Raw genomic sequence first — 18,380 nt, 5'->3', positions numbered from 1 at the left:
TTGAAACATTGCTATAGTAGTTGCCTTTCACCCATTTTATCCAAAACATCCCCCTCCCTGATAGCGCATTTCCCGCCATTTCGGTATACGTGTTGAGAACATAAGTATATTACACCATGACTGAGAATATCAAGATCTTTTTTTAATGAATACAAGCTTTTAAGGGTCTATAAGCCACATTATCACTATATCAATAATATAATAACAATATCAAGTAAAAATAGTGAGCTTAGAACTAAAAATCCGAGTGATTGCACAATTTGTAATACCAAACCTTAACCTAGTGCTCAGTCTTAGTTTTAAATCTAGCTTCATGTTACATCAAGAGTGTTGAATATTAACAATATAACAGCAATATCAAGGTATAAAAATAATTGCACAATCTGTAATATTTAATCTTAATCTAGTACTCAGTCCTAATCTTTAATCTAGCGTTCTCTCTTTAGTCTTTTTAATGTACATCTAGCTTCAGACTTATGTATTAGAAAATATCAGTACGATGGTAAGGTTTCAGTTTAAAGCTTAGTAATCTTTGTTGTCTTTGAATTTTAACATAATTATTCTCGTTACATGGTGATATATGAAGCTTCTACAAATTTATCTATATGTTTGATGCCCTGTATCTTGGGTTCTTTAAGAAATATGTGAATTCTGCAGAGCAGATTCCATCTGTTCTTTCTGTAATTTTGTATAAATTTTTATCTTTCATACCTGTGTAGGAAGCAGGTCCACAAAACACAAATTATCTCTTCGATGTGAGTATAGTCACATGTTGGGTCTTGTAATATGTCAATCTTTGTCAAGGAGGCTGTCAGATTGTAATGATATAATCTAGCTCTATTTACCCAAGCCAGTATTTTCTATTTACCCTAACCTATGCCTTTTGATTTGTAGGTTGATGTTCTGATATAGTTGTTACAGAATGTAATTTTATCAACGCACCAATTAGATGACATTATAGGCTCAAATCATTCCTCCAGAGCATGCCTTGCAAATATGCAAAAATATGTACGTATCATAAAATCACACAGAATTTCCTCCATCAGTACTGAATGAACAAAATATAGATTAGAAATGGAGTCACACTATCACCTATTAATGGGCAAAGAATATGATTGAGTTGTCACTTATAGATAAATATGAATATCTTATGACTACCATCATCTCATGACTACAACTATTGCAGGAAATAACTCCAGAAAAAAATCCCACAAAGACCAGGAATTCTGTCAAATGGTGGAACTCTAAATGCAGCAGAGAGGTCAGGAAGAGAAAAGCATCCTTTAAAAAATAGACACACGCTCTTGGTAATAAATTGGATCAACTACAAAAAACAAGCTGTAGTAACCAGAAAATTTTTCTTTATTTCTAAAAAGAAATAAAGAAAGACAAGGCTTCAGGGACTTTACAATAAATCACGATACCGGATTATATAATCGTGGTCTAAAATGTCAAAAAACGACTCATATGATGTATCAACGATACGAGCGCGCTCTAGTGTTTATATGTCATGTGATCTTTATGATGGAATACATAGAAATCAGAACGAAGTACTGATACTGCTGATATTTCTACTTGTACCCATACACGCATTTTAAAAAACTGTGCGCTGTTACAAGAAACTCTTTACTTATGTACGTAATTATGTATTTACTAATTGGAAGACATCGCGTGCGTTTCTGCCGAGCAGTTGATTCCTATATTTCATCTTTGTATATCACTCGTGTCTTTCAATAACGTTGTTTTCCTTTCTTCGTTCTTCTATACTGCACACTGCACGCACACGTATCTTTTACGTATCATATGATACACGTATCATTTTTTCCTTACATATCATAGATATATACAGAGCTAATGATAACAACAAACGGGACAAATGTCAACGAAATAAGATGAGTGTTCGCGTATCGATTTTTATTTTGATACTCACTCTCGCTATCAGTTTTATACTGTTAGCTCCACAAAATTCCGCACGACAGGTGATATTTGTAAGTATATGTTTTGTTTTCTAATATACACTTTTTATAATACAGTAATCGACATACCTTCCTCTTACGATTATTAATTTGTTAATGATTTTGCAGGTTTTTCGACATGGAGATCGTACTCCTACCGAAAGTTACCCAAACGATCCGTATCGGGATTATAAATGGCAAGGGGGCTGGGGAGCTTTAACCAAGGTTTAACAAATTCCAAATCTGTTTTTTATAAATCGATAACCGTTTATTATTATTTATTATCATAAGTGGAATGTTATTAAAAAAGCATGCCCCAATGCATCTATATCACATAGATAAGTTTTCAATGTATACAAACATTATACATAATCATACAATTATTCTATCTCATGCACAGGAAGGTATGATACGAATGTACAATATTGGTCAGTGGATTCGTAATGAATATGGCTCAATAATTGGCAACAAGTATGAGAGTGGTTTATCTTTGACGCAAAGTACTTACGCGGATCGGTGCATAATGTCTGCTCAAGTTTTACTAGCTGCTTTATATCCACCAAACTCAGAGGAAATATTTGTGCCAGGATTAATGTGGCATCCTGTTCCTGTTCATTCCACTCCTAGACATTTGGATAAGGTATACGTATCGTACGCCAGCAAAATGCTTTCGATATTAAAACAGATAGAGAGAGGAAGAAAGATAAAACAACGATCACAATTTTCAGACGATCGTAGTTAAGGCTCCCTGTCCACGATTAGAGGAAGCTTTGAAAGAAGCGTACGCAAATGAATCTAAACGTCCAGAATCTCCATCAGCCGAATATTTTCAAGAACTTTCCAATTATACCGCAAAAAATATCTCGACAATCACCGACGTTGAATTTTTGTACAATACTTTAGAAATCGAGGAACGTAATGGCTTAAAATTACCCGAATGGACAAACAAATACTACAATCAGCATATGCGTGAAATTGCAGCCCGTAGCTTAGCTATATTTACAAGCAATACATTACAACAACGACTTCGAGGAGGTACACATATATGAATATCTATATCTTATAACAATTATGATCAAGAAACCATTCTTATCTTATTGTAGTTATTCGCCTATATAAATAATATTTTTTAGGCCCGTTATTGAAAGAAATTTTGGAGCGTTTACACGCTTTTAATGATGGTCAAGATACAAGACGAACATATCTTTATTCTGCTCATGACATAACTCTCGTTAATTTATTAAGGACCATGGGATTCACGGATGAATACTTTAAGCCTGATTACGGCTCGACGCTTATTTTTGAACTGCACGTTGCATCCAATTCTGCGGACACAGAACTGAAGGTATTATATATTTCCTACTGAAAAGAATCATTTCTAATCCAGTTAATATTTGTTTCGTCTAATCTATTTTCATATTTTCTTCCTTCCTCTTTTTTATTTTTTTATAGTTAATGTATCTAAATGATACAGAAAAAATGACATTGTATCATATGAATATACCAAAGTGTGGCATCCCTTGTCGACTAAAAACCTTAACTAAATTATGGAAGGACGTGCTTCCTGAGAACTGGGACGATGAATGTCTACTCTTATGAGTCTCCCCCATTAATACACAAAATATATATCTATCTATCTACAATTGATTATACTCGACAATTTATCTTGCAAGAAAGAAACCAAAATTCTCGTTTCTCATATACGTCCGTGATAGTGATAACGCGTATAGCCGTAAAACAAAGTATACTGTATCATACGAATCAATTCTAATTCGAGCGAAGCTGGTTAAGATTACTAAATTGGCATAAAATCGTTTAACCAGGATGTGTCCGCGTTGCTTATGCAACGAGTGACACTGAATGTTTTGCATGTCTCGTTGCGCAATACGAGAACGATTATTTCAAGCACTCTTTCCGTTGAATTCAAATACTCAAATGGAAGATATGCGTGAATGCGTCAATTAAATGGCATCGAGATCGTACCGTATCGACCGATATACCTAGTAACCCTAGTATGTAAGTAATTACTTTTTTATTTCATGCACATATGCATACGTATTATTGAACGGTCGAATTTTTCCCACCTACTGGTTACTAATCACAATTATTTCGCATATGTACGTCTACATACTATTTTACAAATAAATAAATGGACACGCAATATTTTTATATTAATATTCAATTTGTATATAATCCCATTGTTCTATTTATATATATGTATGTGACACAATATTATTTTTTACCAAATATCGCTATTGTTATTATATTAAATCGAAAAATAATTTACAACAATGAAATGTTAACAATTATTTGAACAAAATGATTCGGAAAATAAATTATTATTAATTATTTGAAATTACATTAGCTTTTTTCTTTTTTATCTATAATTGTTTTCTTTTTTTATGGATAGATAAGTAAGTGGATAAGTAATCGAATAGATATACACGTATGTATGTATGTATGTATGTAATGTATCATAGATGGAATATGACCGACCTCGACTAACAGTGACGCGTAACAGTGCGCTCATTTCGAGATAAAGCTAAACACATGCGTGACTCTTAATGTAGACAGTATGCGTATCTTTTACTTAGTACGCAACTTTACAGAAATACATACGTAAATCACTAATTGCCAAGAAAAGGATTCCTTACTTCTATAAAAGAGAAAGGCACCAAATATCATACACTTTTAAATTCATTGATTGATACCTACTTGAAATATTTTAATAAATGCCTATATATATTTATACCTATATTTTAATAAGTATCTATTTTAAATATAAATTATTTTTTCAATTATATTTGAAATTTTCGATTGATAGTCTCCATATTATTTGCTTATCTTCATTTATATAATATATTTTCAATTTAATTAATTTCGAACGATTCAGGATAATTTCATCTGTTGAAATTGACTACTCTCAATTATATATATAATTCAGTAGATTTCAGTAGATTTAACTTCTAAAAAAAATCTAATTTCAGTAGATTTAATTATATACAATAATCATTGTAAATATTTGTATAACCTTTTTCCCATTTATCAAATCTATGTATTTATTGACAATACTCTGTCGAAAAAGAAACATTTACCAAAAGAAAAGAACAAAGGTGCCATATATAAGAAATAGGAAATGGAGAAAGAGGGAAAGATAGAAATATGTAAGAAAGAAAAAAGGATGAAAGAATAGAAAGGAACGCAGAAAAAAGAGAGGGATAATAAACTAGAGTACTAGAGAATGGAAGGAGGTATATAGTGATTATGAGATGCGCAGTCGCGGTATCGATATAGAATTGTTCGCGACGTGGTCTGTTGAGTAGTCGCGCGTAATCGCCGGTTGTTTTCTTACAATTAACGTGTTCGAGCGATACACATTTCCTGTTTCGATCGATCATTTCGTGCTTCAGAAATAGAATTAAATTGTCAAGATTTTCGAGATCAAATTTTTTGTAGAATACTTAATACGTTAACAAGCAGTATTCTAGTTACGTTCCAACACATACGTATAAATTACATATGGGCTGGTAAACGTCGTGCTGTCGTGCCGTATGATAGTGTCAGTGTTGAGCGCGCCTGTCATTACTTGTGTGTTTTATTGAAATCAGAACAGGAGGTTAGATTTATTTCATGTTATTTTCTCAAATTTTCATCATTCTTTCACCTTTCCTTACTTATTTTCATTATAAGTATATATACGATACATATAATATCTACTTAAATTATTCAAAATAGGGGAGAAGAAGAAGGATATTTGTAATTGTTGTGTTAAAGTTGTGAATCAACATCAAATCTGTATTAAGATTATGATTTTTTTTGGCAAAGAAAAAACAATCGAAGTCATATGAACATAACATTTTTTAGTCATACGTGACTTTTTGCAATAATGATTATAATATATTGTTATATTTGCAGAACCATCTTTTGACTAATATACGAAATGTTTAGCTGGTTAAGCCGAGTAGAAAGCGGAAAACAGGATCTCTTTGAAAATGTTGCTGATGGCCTTAAAAAAATATACAAATCTAAATTATTGCCACTTGAGCAACATTACCAATTTCAAGATTTTCATTCGCCTCAACTTGATGATCCGGATTTTGATGCAAAACCCATGATCCTTTTGGTGGGTCAATACTCTACTGGAAAAACTACTTTCATCAAGTATTTGCTAGAACGAGACTTTCCTGGAATAAGAATCGGACCTGAACCAACAACAGATCGCTTCATTGCAGTTATGTACAATGAGAATGAGCGTGTGATCCCTGGAAATGCTTTAGTTGTTGATCCAAACAAGCAATTTCGTCCTCTTTCCAAATTTGGGAATGCTTTTCTTAATAGATTTCAATGTTCTACTGTTGCGTCTCCTGTTTTAAAAGGCATATCTATAGTCGATACACCTGGTATCCTATCAGGCGAGAAGCAAAGGGTATGGATCTCTGCAAACTTTTATTTGCAAATCAAGCTTGTATATTTAATTAAAAAACCAGTTTTTCTCATGTTAGGTTGATAGAGGTTATGATTTTACTGGTGTTATGGAATGGTTTGCTGAACGAGTAGACAGGATCATTCTACTGTTTGACGCACATAAGCTTGACATCTCTGATGAATTCAGAAGATTAATCGAGGCATTACGCGGTCATGATGATAAAATTAGAATTGTACTCAATAAAGCTGATATGATCGATCATCAACAACTCATGAGAGTATATGGAGCATTGATGTGGTCCTTGGGAAAAGTTTTACAAACTCCTGAAGTAGCTAGGGTATATATTGGTTCATTTTGGGATCAGCCTTTAAGATATGATGTAAATAAACGGTGAGTTGTCTTTATTTTCTCATGTTTTTACTTTATACAAATACTACATTATCTGTTATGTTATTGCAATAGAAGCATTTTTTACTTATTATACAAAGCTATTATATGGTTTACACTTTGTATTATAAAAACTTGTATAGCTCTGTATCTTTTATCATTTCACATTTTTTTCTTTCCTTTCTTTTTAGGCTATTCGAAGACGAGGAACAAGATTTATTCAAAGATATGCAATCGTTACCTAGAAACGCGGCACTTAGAAAGCTCAACGACTTGATTAAACGTGCACGGTTAGCAAAGGTAAGGAAACAAAAATTACAGCCTATTGATTACCGCACCCTATTACTAATCGATCGATATCGGCTGTACTATTTCAACAAACGATAAAATCTAACGATATGTTGACTTATAGGTGCATGCTTATATAATCAGTGCTTTAAGAAAAGATATGCCTAGTGTGTTCGGTAAAGATACCAAAAAGAAAGAACTTATCAAAAATTTGGGCCAAATTTATGATCAAATACAAAGGGAACAACAAATTTCACCTGGTGACTTTCCAGATTTGAAAAAGATGCAAGAGTCCTTAGCTCACCATGATTTTAGTAAATTTAACACTTTGAAGCCTAAACTCTTAGAAGTGGTTGATAATATGCTGGTTAAAGATATTGCCCAACTCATGAGTATGATCCCTCATGAAGAAATTGGCACAACATCAGATTCACTCGTTAAAGGTATCTTTCCATATTTATGTTTTTTGTCTTTGTTACAGGTATATGACTCACAAAAATATATACCAGACTAGGAGACAAATACATAAACGTTTATAATCTATTTATTAATTTTTTAAGATCGTATGATCTAATTATTTTTCAGTAAATAAACGGTTCTCTGAAACCATTCCATTCAGTATGACTAAACGTTGACTTTTTATATTTATTCATCATATTTTTTTTTATCTTCCACATACTACTTTAGAAGAAAATAAGATTCTATGAAAATCAAATTTTCCTTCCTTTCATTGTCTTTTTTGATATTCAAATAATATGATACAAATTTTACGAAATTGCATGATATTTTGTATGATAGGCGGTGCATTCGAAGGCGTGGAAGATCAAGTGAGTCCATTCGGATATAAACGAGGTGAGGGTATCGATGCTGGCGCAGGTGAACCAGAATGGATTGTCAATAAGGAAAGATATAAATACAATTTAATGTTTGAAAAACTTGGTCCATGTGATGGAAAAATCACAGGAGCAGGTAAGTTCTTATTACATGTAATGTATTAACTCTTATGCTTAAAACTCAACTAGACTTTCTTCTGATTATATGACGCTTTTGTTTTAAGCAAAATAGTTGAAGCTTGAAGCAATATAAATTATTTTCGTATTATATAATATTATTATCTTTTTCTTATTTTCTATTATTAATAATATCCATTTGGAATCACATTTTCAGCGGCAAAATCGGAAATGGTAAAATCAAAATTACCAAACAATGTACTTGGCAGAATTTGGAAGTTATCTGATATTGACAAAGATGGATTTTTGGACTCCGAAGAATTTGCTTTAGCAATGCATTTGATTCATGTAAAACTCGAAGGTTACGACCTACCTGCAGAATTACCAGATCATTTGGTACCACCATCGAAGCGAGATACATAATTTAGCTTCAGTATTGTATTCATATTTTGTGTCAGTTTACTAATATGTTTGATGTACATATGTTTGGTACATATTTGATGCGCACATTATACGACTATATTTATTAATTCGCTAACACAGCATCGCCAAACACATCAATCAATGTTGCTATAATATATTTCTTAAATATTCGAAAGAGTACGCGATATTCACGTATTTTATTTCAATAGATATCTTTATATCACATTCGGGTATCCATGACTTTGTCTAATTAAAATATGAAAATGTCAGAGACAAAATAAAAAAGATACCGACAGTTTTTATTATAAAAAGGGAAAAGCAATATAACAAATCGGTTTTCTTTAATTTATAATACAAGTTATCTTTCACAAATTGCCTATTCGGTATTCTCAAAGTATACTACGTACCCTTTCGAGCTAAGCTTTCTATGTTTAAAACATTTGGAGTTTTAATAATCTTTCAAATCTAAATTATATTTATATTCTTCTTTTAGCTCCTTTAATGTCACGTCAAAAATTAACGTTAGGTTACTGTGCAATAAAACGTTACAATAATTTGGATATATTCAACAAACTACATATAAACACTCAATGAGTGAACGAACGAACGAATGAATGAATGAATGTGTATTTGTACACGCGTGTGTAATATATTTGTCTCCTGTTCGAATACAGTTGTTGATAACAATATTATTGTTATTGTTATTATTACTATTGCTATTATCATTGTCTTTAAAAAAGAAGTGCTTAAGTTCATTGCCGCTATATATATATATAATATATATATATATTACATATAACATATATTATATATAATATATAAATAATCAACTTTAATTTTCTAAATATATATAGAACAGGAAAAATGTATAAGAATACAGATTATGTATTTCCTAATCATATAGCTACGAGTACAAGAAGTACGCGATAAAGCAAACGCAATATTTATTTAACAAACATGTTAATCTTTAATCAAACACAAACTCAAGTACTATTCTATAGTGTAAATACAAAGTTCCATGAAAAGCAAGCGTGAGATATGTAACAATGAAACATATATACCTAGAAAAATGTATAATATTGAATCATTTTATACACGTTTCGACGTTTCACTTATTATTCACTTGTGCAATATGTGCTTTTGGTAAAAATTACAGATTTTAATATAAATGTAATATCATTATGTGCAATCGAACAATAATATAAGTATGTTATATTTTTAAAAAGAGAAAGTATTTAAATAAATTTTTTAGTAGATCATATTTAAGTAATTTGACGGTGTAACATAAGAAATAGTAATATTTCGAGAAATTAAATAATGTTCTTTGTTAGCACTGCCACCGCGTTTAATGCATCTTTTTCTGTAGTATTTAAAAGAAATATTCTTATCCGACACCTTTCTTGTACTTTACGACAAAATGATATTAATGGAAAGAAAATTATTTTTTATAATATTCTGCATGACAAAATAAATATGTATAATCGACTAAAAATATCCGAAGCGTTCTTTTCTGAATAATATATGTATATGAGAAAGTAAACATTATGGTGACTAACAACGAGAAATGCATTAAATAAAATAATATTATTTTTCACGAAATATAATTAACATGATGACTACCCATTGCTTATATGAACTTAAGAATATAAGTATATATTCCTGATCACTTCAAGAATTCACCTTATAGTCCGAAAAATTTTATTTTTAAATTTTTTCATGAAAGATTAGTTCCACCATATCACCGCTAGGTGATTACAGTGATATATGGTCCACAGACTGAACGATTTTTAAATTTATTTATAACTTATAACTGTAGTAGTAACAGTTCTGTGATATTTAATCTGATTGACAGATCGAAATACGCGATAAATTGTAATTCTAATGACTCATTAATAAATAAATGAATTACATTAAATTAATTAAAAATAAATTATACATTAAACATTATAATATTATGTAACAATATACATTATTTATTATTATATTAATATACAACTATATCTGTATATATATATATATATACATTACACATAACTTTATATTTGTAAAAGTGATTTAGAATAATAACTAATTCATAATTGCTTGTTTTTTTAATGTACAAATAATGTAATATGATAAATTAACCTCTATTTTTTTACTTGACTTTTATGTATACAGGTTGACAAATATGTAGGTGATCCCATTTAGCCGGCCCATTCAGTATTTAGTAACAATATTTTTGATAAATAAATTCTTATAAGATAGGTATCTAGAGCAATACATAGCTATATTTTGTAAATAATGTATATTATACAAAAAATAATTGCTTTAAAATAAAATGCATTGATAAATTCAACTACATATTAATGTATGACAACAATTATTAATAGATATATATTATTAAAGAATCAAAAAGATTAAACCTAAACAAAATGTTTGCATTTTTTATGCACATAAAAAAGTAAATATATAAAAAAGATATTAATTATCTTTTTCATAATTTGAAAAGAAAAAACGCAACTTGACTAAATTTTGTTAATATTAGGAGAAAAAAATGAACACTTCATATGTAAATAAAAACTTGGTTAATAATTATTTCTTCTTCATAACTATAAATTTGCTTCCTTTGAAAGTTTCAAAATATGTACAATTACGTCATCTATTGTCTTTCTTGTTAAAAGAGATTTTACCATATTATCTTCTATAACAACCATAAATAAACACTTTATGTTTTCCCTTAATCTTTCATCAAAAGGTAATCTACATTCTGATGTTAATGGTTCATGCCCACATCGTCTAATTACAGCTTGTACAATATCTTCAATAGGGGCATCAGGCCAACCAAAGAGCTGTAAAATACATACATATAAACATGTATTAAATAATATTTGATGTAATACAATTGTTATAGTTACAAATACTATTATCGCGATTTATACCTGAAGAGTATCATCATCAATTAATATTTTCAAAAGATCAGCTATGGCTTTTAACAATTCTTCAGTGGAAAATTGAGTAGACTCTCCTTTCTTTGTTTTCTCTGCAGCAACTGTTGCAATGTTATATAATTGTATTTGTAAATTCTTTTTTTCGACTTCATCCATTACTTCTTCTAATAGATCACGGTGTTTTGCTTTAATGTGCCTCATTAAACAATCTTGACGTATGAAAACTCTATTACATTCAACACAAGATTGTGGTGGTTCTCGTCTATGAGTATTTAAGTGAGCTTGTAAGGAAGATTTTGTAGAAAAAGCTTTTGTACATTTATCACATTTATATGCTGTAACAAAGAGAATATTGTTTAATTAAAGTTCACAAAAATTATAATGATTCCGTTACCTTTCACTCCTGTATGAAGTATTACATGTTTAACCAGATCTTCTTTTCTTATAAATTTTTTTTCACACATTTGACATGCAAATGGGGTGGCTCCTTCATGAACAAATTTTTTGTGAACATTTAACCGAGCTTTTCTACTAAATGCTTTCCCACATACCTCACAGTAAAAACCATTTTCACCAGTATGATGAAATATATGTGCTCTCAATTGAGCAGCCTGAATAAATGATTTAGAGCAATATTGACAAACATGAGGTTTTTCACCAGTATGAGTTCTTTGGTGACGATTTAAAGTTTCCCGAGCAGCAAACTTTTTTTGACACTAAAATAATTCGAAAATCAATTAATATATCGTATATATTTGTAAAATTAATTAATATAGTACCTACAATATAAATTAAAGTTTTAATTATACAAAGTACAACTTTGTAAATTGTACATAATCTGTAATAAAAACTTACACTAATTTTCCTGTATATAGTGCTTGCTTGTAATAGAAAAATTATATGAAGAGATTAACATTACAAATCTACTGAAATTTATACGAAGTAAGGCATTCAGAACAGGTCACCTGAATAACTTGCTTGTTTTTGAAGATAGAAGAAAATGCATTAGGCCAGACTTACTTGATATGGAGCGACTTATAATCTGATATTACTAATCTTTTTATAAATGGAGGCATCAAGGAGATACAAAGATCAACTCCGATTTTTTAGATGGAATAGTATGGTTTCTTATTTACGCAAGAGTGGCATCTGTCAACAAATACTTCTCGTATCCTTCTTATATCTTTGTATATTTTGCGAATACTTTACGTTAACAAATTTCACCTGTTCCACATTTTACTTGATTAAAGATTAAGTGAAAATGATTTTCAAAAACGTTTAAAATTTTGTGAATGAGGCTTACGAAAAGTGCAAGGTAATGAAATGTTCTTGAGCAAAATTTTGTTTACAGATGAGACTACATTTACAAACTACGAAGCAGTTAATTATTACAACATGCACTACTGGTCATAGATAGATAGATAATTCACTATAATAATAGGTCAATAATAGGTAATAGATAGGTCATAGATAATTCACGATGACTGAAAAAAGTGGACAAACAGAGATCTTGATCTATAAACATCTGGTGCGATCTTTTTCATAGTAAAATAATTGGTTCATATTTTATCGATGACACGCTAAATAGTCGCAAATACAAGAGAATTTCAGAAAACGTTTTGTCAGAATTGTTAAAAGACATTTCATGTAGTTCCAATAAGGCAGATGTTTTGTTTACTCAGCATGAAATGTTATAGAATTTCCGAACAGAAAATTTGGAGATCGTTGGATTAGTCAATCAGAAAGTAACAAATGGCTGGCAAGACCTGACTTCTAGATCTTTATTACTGGAGAAAATTAAAGGAAGAAGTTAGAATTAAAGAAGAAAGAGAATTAAAGGAAGAAAAAACCAACAATCAAACTTGATGCAAGAAGATATAAAAAGAATTTGCTCTATAACAGATACAAATGAAATTTGTCAGGCAGTGCCATCAGTATTACAATGTTTTAGACTATGTATCCATGTTCAAGGTTATCATTTTAAACACTTGTACTAGCATTAAGTATGTATATAACATGTTACATATAAATCATTGAAGTATTCGAAAAGTGATCTGAGACAATCTATTTTCTATTGCAATTGACTTTGGGTAACCTTGAATGACCTTCATGATACTCTACCAAATTATAAATAAGAAACCATACCATTGCATTTAAAAAAACAGAGTTGATCTTCATATCTCCTTGATGCCTCCACCTATAGAAAAATTAGTACTATCAAATTATAGGCCTCTTGATACCAAGTTCAGCCTAATGCATTTTCTTCTATCTTTGTAAACAAGCAAGTTATTCAGGTGACCTGTTTTAAATGCCCTACTCTGTATAATAAAATAATATTAATCACAAAAGAAATGTAACTTGTTAAAATTGAATCTCATTCAAAACTTACATATTGGCATTCAAATGGTTTTTCTCCTGTATGTACACGTCTATGTTTCTTTAATGCAAGAGAAGATAGAAAAGACTTTGGGCATAAATCGCATTGAACTGGTCGTTCTCCTGTGTGTACACGTTCGTGAATTAACAATTGTTGGTTAGTAAAAAATTCCTTAGGACAATATCTACAAGGTTTCTTTTGTCTTTGAGGAGTTCCAGCGTGAGTTCGTAAATGTTCACGTAAATTATCCTTCCGAGTGAAAATTTTTTGGCAAACCTATTAACATATACAATTAGTCTCGAACTTTGTTTTGCTAATTAAATATTATATATAAAACTTACTTGACAACTATATGTATTAAGAATATTTCCATGACATCCAGATTGCATTATATGGCGATTTAAATGATACATTCGTGAAAAATAAGTATCGCAAGGCTCACATCTAAAACATTTTAAATTATACTATTTAATGAAATATTCGTCCTAATAGTAAATGTACAGTTACCTGAAAATTTTTTTGTCAGCATGAGTAGTATAACGATGTTTGTTTAGTGACTTCTTATCACGAAATGATTGTCCACAATCTTTGCAGGTACATGAATCACACTGCCAATGAATTACCACAATGTGTCTTTCTAAGGATGATTTCTTTTTAAATGATAGGTTACAGTGTTGACATTTAAATTCACCACCACTGTGTGCAGTGCTTAAATCTTCAGCACAGCAATGACATTGTGTATCAGGTACAGGTATAATTATTGGCTTATCATTATAATTTTTTTTATTATTGGAACTGTCATCTGAAATGATCATTTTCCTTATCTAAAGCTTTTTCTTCGAAATATTTTTGACAAAATTCTATATAATATATACCTTCCATATTGGAATTATTAATATAGTCTGGATTATTATCTTTCTCTTCATCATCTGACTCATAATTCTCAAGACTCCTTAACTGTAAAATGTTGGAATCGTCTTCTTCTCTACATATGTCTAAATGTTCCTTTAGCATCTATCGAAATAAGTAATTTTGTCAAAACATATTGCAAATTACATTTTACAATTAAGTAATTTTTAATATTTCTACTATTAATAATAATGTCAAAATAAAGTTAAAATCTTACATCTTGTGATTGAAAGATACGATGACATGTAACACATTCATAATCTGTTATAATTTGTATAATTTGACCGTCATGAGCAATAACTGGAAAGCATAATAAAAAAAAGGCTATAATAAATAAAAAAAAAAGAATGTAATGCAAAAACAACAAATCCATTACAAAATGAACAAAAGCCATGTATAAATAACATATGAAATCAGAAAGTAAAAAATTATCTCTACTTTGTATACCTGTTGTGTCAGTGGATTCTCCTTGTTCAGCAGACATTATAATAGTTTCTTGTACGTTTTCTGAATCTATAAAAATCACACATCAATGTTATAGTAACTATTAAAAATTTCTGTACATCATAGACTATATATTACAATTACCAAATAAATTTTCTAGCGCTGTATCTTCTAAGAACACTGCATTCTCAACTTTCACGATTTCTATAACAGAAATGACGCGTATCATATGCTACGTACTAACTAACATACGAAGTACATTATTTTCATTGGAGAACTACGGATACCTACCCATTATTTCTTCCATCACTTTTATTCTTGATAATTGGACCACAAGGCAATTGTTTGCGTTATTTGTAAATTAAATATTTTTCTGCAATTGTAGCTCACGATTAAGAACTGAATATATAAATTACAGTATTTCTCTAGCACTTGTATTCACATTAATTTAACAGTAGTAATTTTGATTAAAAATTATTGAGAAGGAGCAGAAAAATACAATCGAAATTGTTGACAATCTTTCAATTACTTTTACACTACAAGCTTCTTAGTCACTTCTACCTGCCCCTGAAGAAATAATCCCTTTAAGCCCAAACGCACATCAAAATGGCCTATGTCAAGGGGCACACAGTGTATATTTTTAATTAACATACTTTCTATAGTTATTCGTAAATCAAATTAACCGTAGTTTTAACATATAATTATATTTCTCTGAAAGTGAAATTAATTTATTATTTATTTAACGAAAATGAAAAGAGAATAATTACTGCATAATATTTAAAGATAGATAATTATCAAATACCCGATGCGGTTAACGTTATTGAAAGTAGAATAATTATTAAATTAAATGTCGATTAAATAAAATATACGTACAAATTTTATATATATATGTGTAGTGACTTATCTACTTATTATCTACTTGACATAACTTCTTAAATTTAGTATCGTGATGCCAGAGGTGATACTTATTCGTTGTCGATTGATGATTGGTGAATTTAAATATTTTTTTTTCTATGGTAACAAATCGCGTACGTCGAGAAATCATAGAATTGAGTCTTACTCGCATTGATAATAATTATATTTTATATATATTTACGTACAAAAATTTAACAATGTATTTGTATTGACATGTATTTTTATGTTGTAAATTATTACATTGTGATTTATTTCTTAGGCAGTATTGCATTATACATTAGGGAAAATATATTTTGTGTTATACAAAAAATTTTAATAGCATATATAATAAGTAAATGTCAAACACTGAATTGTCACAATATTAATGAACTTTAGGTTTTGCAGATTTAACCTTTTTTAGTTTCTTAAGGCCATTGATATTTGACTTTAACAAATTCCAATATGCCTGTTGGAACTTATTTACGTCCTTAGAATGTATCTGAAATGTAAAATATATTTCATTAATGCTGATAGGTTTCATTAATGACAATTAAAATAGTAAATATTACATTATAAAGTACACAATACATACAACAGTAGAAATCTTTTTGGATCTTAATGTAGCTCTTACTAAACAAAGAAATTCAGTTGGTGTTGGTAACGCAGGCCTGCCTTCTCTTGGCACTGGTTTGTTGTGTCCATTAACTGACAGCATTTTACAAATAAAAATTTTGCTTTCCAATTATGTTTATAAAATAACAATATAAATACTTACATCTTTTAATAGTAAGTACTACAGAACCAGAAAGTCGAGATTTATCGAAAAGTCGTGTTAATTCCACTAAAAACTAAAATTAAAGTTAATATAAAACCCTTTCGAAGTAATATATATAATGTTTTATAGATAAAAAATTACCGTATCATTTTCTAGTAGAACCATTTTGGTAATTTCAACATATGTTTTTAAGATTTGTCAAATGTAGTAATGTAACACGTTTACGCTGTCAGTATTCGATCATTCGGTCTGTCTAAACGACAACGACAATGATATAACAAACTTAATATAATGGAGAATTTACATGTTAACGACGAAATGCCCCTAATTTTGCACAATTAAATGTATGGTCTGTTATTGAAAATTTGTAACGTTTTATATATTTTTATAAATGCTTTCAGAATAGGAAGATTAATTCTATATATTGTAATTAATTCATTATATCGGTATTAAATACTCCCTTTTAAAAATTTATATAGTAAAAGAAATGTCGTAATGAAATGTAACACACCTTTAATTTGTAGAAATTGAACTTTTCTTGAGTCAAGTCTTTGGTATTTATAAAAATTTGTTTTTACGTGAATGAAAATTGTTAGAAATATTCCAGCAAAATGAATAATACCAGTATACATGTACAAATTTATAAAAGCGACAAATGTATTTATGAAAAGAATAATAGTGTAGATACGAGTAATTTGAATCACTTAATTTCTTGTTTGAATGCCACGCAAATTGAAATCAATGATTTTTTAACTAGCCTCGTTGAGAAACAAGACAGTTTTATTGATACAGGAAGTAAATGGAAAAGTCAATAAGAATAAAAAATTTTTTAGTTGAAAGCCTGTAGAAACTAATAGTCTTATTCTTGTCAGTTTTAGATCGGCTAGCGTCAGAAAGCGATTCGGATTTCGAAGACGCAGTTGAAGTTAACCCTAAAAAATCTAAACTAACGGATTAATAATTTTGTAAGGGTTCTTTGATATTGTAAAATTTATATAGCATTTAAATGTTATATTTTTTGCATTAATCGTTACCCTATAATGTATCGTCACAACATTATGTGTGCTCACAAATAAAAACTTGTAATGGTTAGGAACAATAATCTGAAAATAACTAAAGAAAACATTGTTAATAAAGAGTGGTAAAAAAATATATTTTTATATAGTTACAAAGTAATTATAACTTTCCCATCTTTAATTATGTTAATTAACTGGAATTTTATTATAGGTAGAACATGACTACCATACTCACAAATGAAGCAAAACTACGCTATGTAATAGAATGGTTTCAAGAATGGTCTGAAATGCAAAGAAATGACTTTCTGGATATACTTATCGAAGAATGTGGACCTGTGGGTCTTGTTCATAGATTGATATCTAAGATGGAAAATTTAGGAAATGACGAGGACTTTGAATATGACAGACCAACTCTGTTTCGATGTCGTGTAAAACTTTTTCGAGAATGGAGTTATAATTGGTCTCGGCAGGAAAAAGATTTTTTGCTTTTATCAATCAAAAGCGCTGATGCTGCATTTGCACAAAAATATGATGAAAAGCTATTAACATTAATACATGATGAACACGAAAAAGAATATGGCAGGATGGAAACATAAACAAACACCTTGG

The 18,380-nt window shown here is 29.7% G+C and overlaps 5 protein-coding genes across 10 annotated transcripts; 3 read left to right on the top strand and 2 right to left on the bottom strand.

Moving 5' to 3' along the window:
* The first annotated feature begins 129 nt into the window (after positions 1–129).
* On the top strand, positions 130–4,116 carry LOC126921978 (lysosomal acid phosphatase-like). Of its 3 annotated transcripts, XM_050734102.1 has the most exons (10): positions 130–362; positions 720–755; positions 895–1,008; positions 1,187–1,276; positions 1,840–1,988; positions 2,085–2,180; positions 2,356–2,595; positions 2,684–2,990; positions 3,089–3,300; positions 3,408–4,116. In XM_050734102.1, the coding sequence occupies exons 4-10, from the start codon at positions 1,249–1,251 to the stop codon at positions 3,552–3,554; spliced, it is 1,179 nt and encodes a 392-aa protein (XP_050590059.1). In that variant the 5' UTR covers positions 130–362; positions 720–755; positions 895–1,008; positions 1,187–1,248; the 3' UTR covers positions 3,555–4,116. The 3 variants fall into 3 exon arrangements, with proteins under 3 accessions (XP_050590059.1, XP_050590061.1, XP_050590060.1); XM_050734104.1 differs by lacking the exons at positions 130–362; positions 720–755; positions 895–1,008 and having other exon boundaries at positions 1,188–1,276; positions 1,850–1,988; XM_050734103.1 differs by lacking the exons at positions 130–362; positions 720–755; positions 895–1,008; positions 1,187–1,276 and adding an exon at positions 1,479–1,634.
* On the top strand, positions 3,836–9,923 carry LOC126921972 (EH domain-containing protein 3). 3 transcript variants are annotated; one of them, XM_050734089.1, is made up of 7 exons: positions 3,836–3,971; positions 5,871–6,381; positions 6,458–6,771; positions 6,960–7,068; positions 7,181–7,499; positions 7,855–8,025; positions 8,224–9,923. In XM_050734089.1, exons 2-7 carry the CDS (start codon positions 5,896–5,898, stop codon positions 8,427–8,429), a joined length of 1,605 nt encoding a protein of 534 aa, XP_050590046.1. In that variant the 5' UTR covers positions 3,836–3,971; positions 5,871–5,895; the 3' UTR covers positions 8,430–9,923. The 3 variants fall into 3 exon arrangements, with proteins under 3 accessions (XP_050590046.1, XP_050590045.1, XP_050590047.1); XM_050734088.1 differs by lacking the exon at positions 3,836–3,971 and adding an exon at positions 5,221–5,571; XM_050734090.1 differs by lacking the exon at positions 3,836–3,971 and having other exon boundaries at positions 6,246–6,381; positions 6,443–6,771.
* Positions 9,924–10,978: 1,055 nt separating this feature from the next.
* On the bottom strand, positions 10,979–16,069 carry LOC126921964 (zinc finger protein 25-like). 2 transcript variants are annotated; one of them, XM_050734065.1, is made up of 12 exons: positions 15,960–16,069; positions 15,378–15,797; positions 15,231–15,290; positions 15,090–15,155; positions 14,860–14,942; positions 14,609–14,747; positions 14,241–14,535; positions 14,075–14,177; positions 13,746–14,009; positions 11,751–12,072; positions 11,348–11,691; positions 10,979–11,257 (listed from the first exon to the last, which is right to left on the bottom strand). In XM_050734065.1, exons 2-12 carry the CDS (start codon positions 15,391–15,393, stop codon positions 11,018–11,020), a joined length of 1,932 nt encoding a protein of 643 aa, XP_050590022.1. In that variant the 5' UTR covers positions 15,394–15,797; positions 15,960–16,069; the 3' UTR covers positions 10,979–11,017. The 2 variants fall into 2 exon arrangements, with proteins under 2 accessions (XP_050590022.1, XP_050590023.1); XM_050734066.1 differs by lacking the exons at positions 14,860–14,942; positions 15,378–15,797; positions 15,960–16,069.
* A 132-nt stretch (positions 16,070–16,201) lies between these two features.
* Positions 16,202–17,406, bottom strand: LOC126922001 (signal recognition particle 14 kDa protein). The gene is made up of 5 exons (XM_050734142.1): positions 17,267–17,406; positions 16,897–17,008; positions 16,756–16,828; positions 16,573–16,685; positions 16,202–16,479 (listed from the first exon to the last, which is right to left on the bottom strand). Exons 2-5 carry the CDS (start codon positions 16,918–16,920, stop codon positions 16,363–16,365), a joined length of 327 nt encoding a protein of 108 aa, XP_050590099.1. The 5' UTR covers positions 16,921–17,008; positions 17,267–17,406; the 3' UTR covers positions 16,202–16,362.
* A 583-nt stretch (positions 17,407–17,989) lies between these two features.
* LOC126922321 (uncharacterized protein C14orf119) lies at positions 17,990–18,367 on the top strand. The gene has a single exon (XM_050734802.1). The coding sequence runs from the start codon at positions 17,990–17,992 to the stop codon at positions 18,365–18,367; it is 378 nt and encodes a 125-aa protein (XP_050590759.1).
* The last annotated feature ends 13 nt before the right edge of the window (positions 18,368–18,380 follow it).

This window comes from Bombus affinis, chromosome 11, assembly GCF_024516045.1.
Source record: "Bombus affinis isolate iyBomAffi1 chromosome 11, iyBomAffi1.2, whole genome shotgun sequence".
Classification (NCBI taxonomy): domain Eukaryota; kingdom Metazoa; phylum Arthropoda; class Insecta; order Hymenoptera; family Apidae; genus Bombus; species Bombus affinis.
Note: the sequence above shows the minus strand (reverse complement) of the source record. Positions and strands in the feature narration are given on the sequence as shown.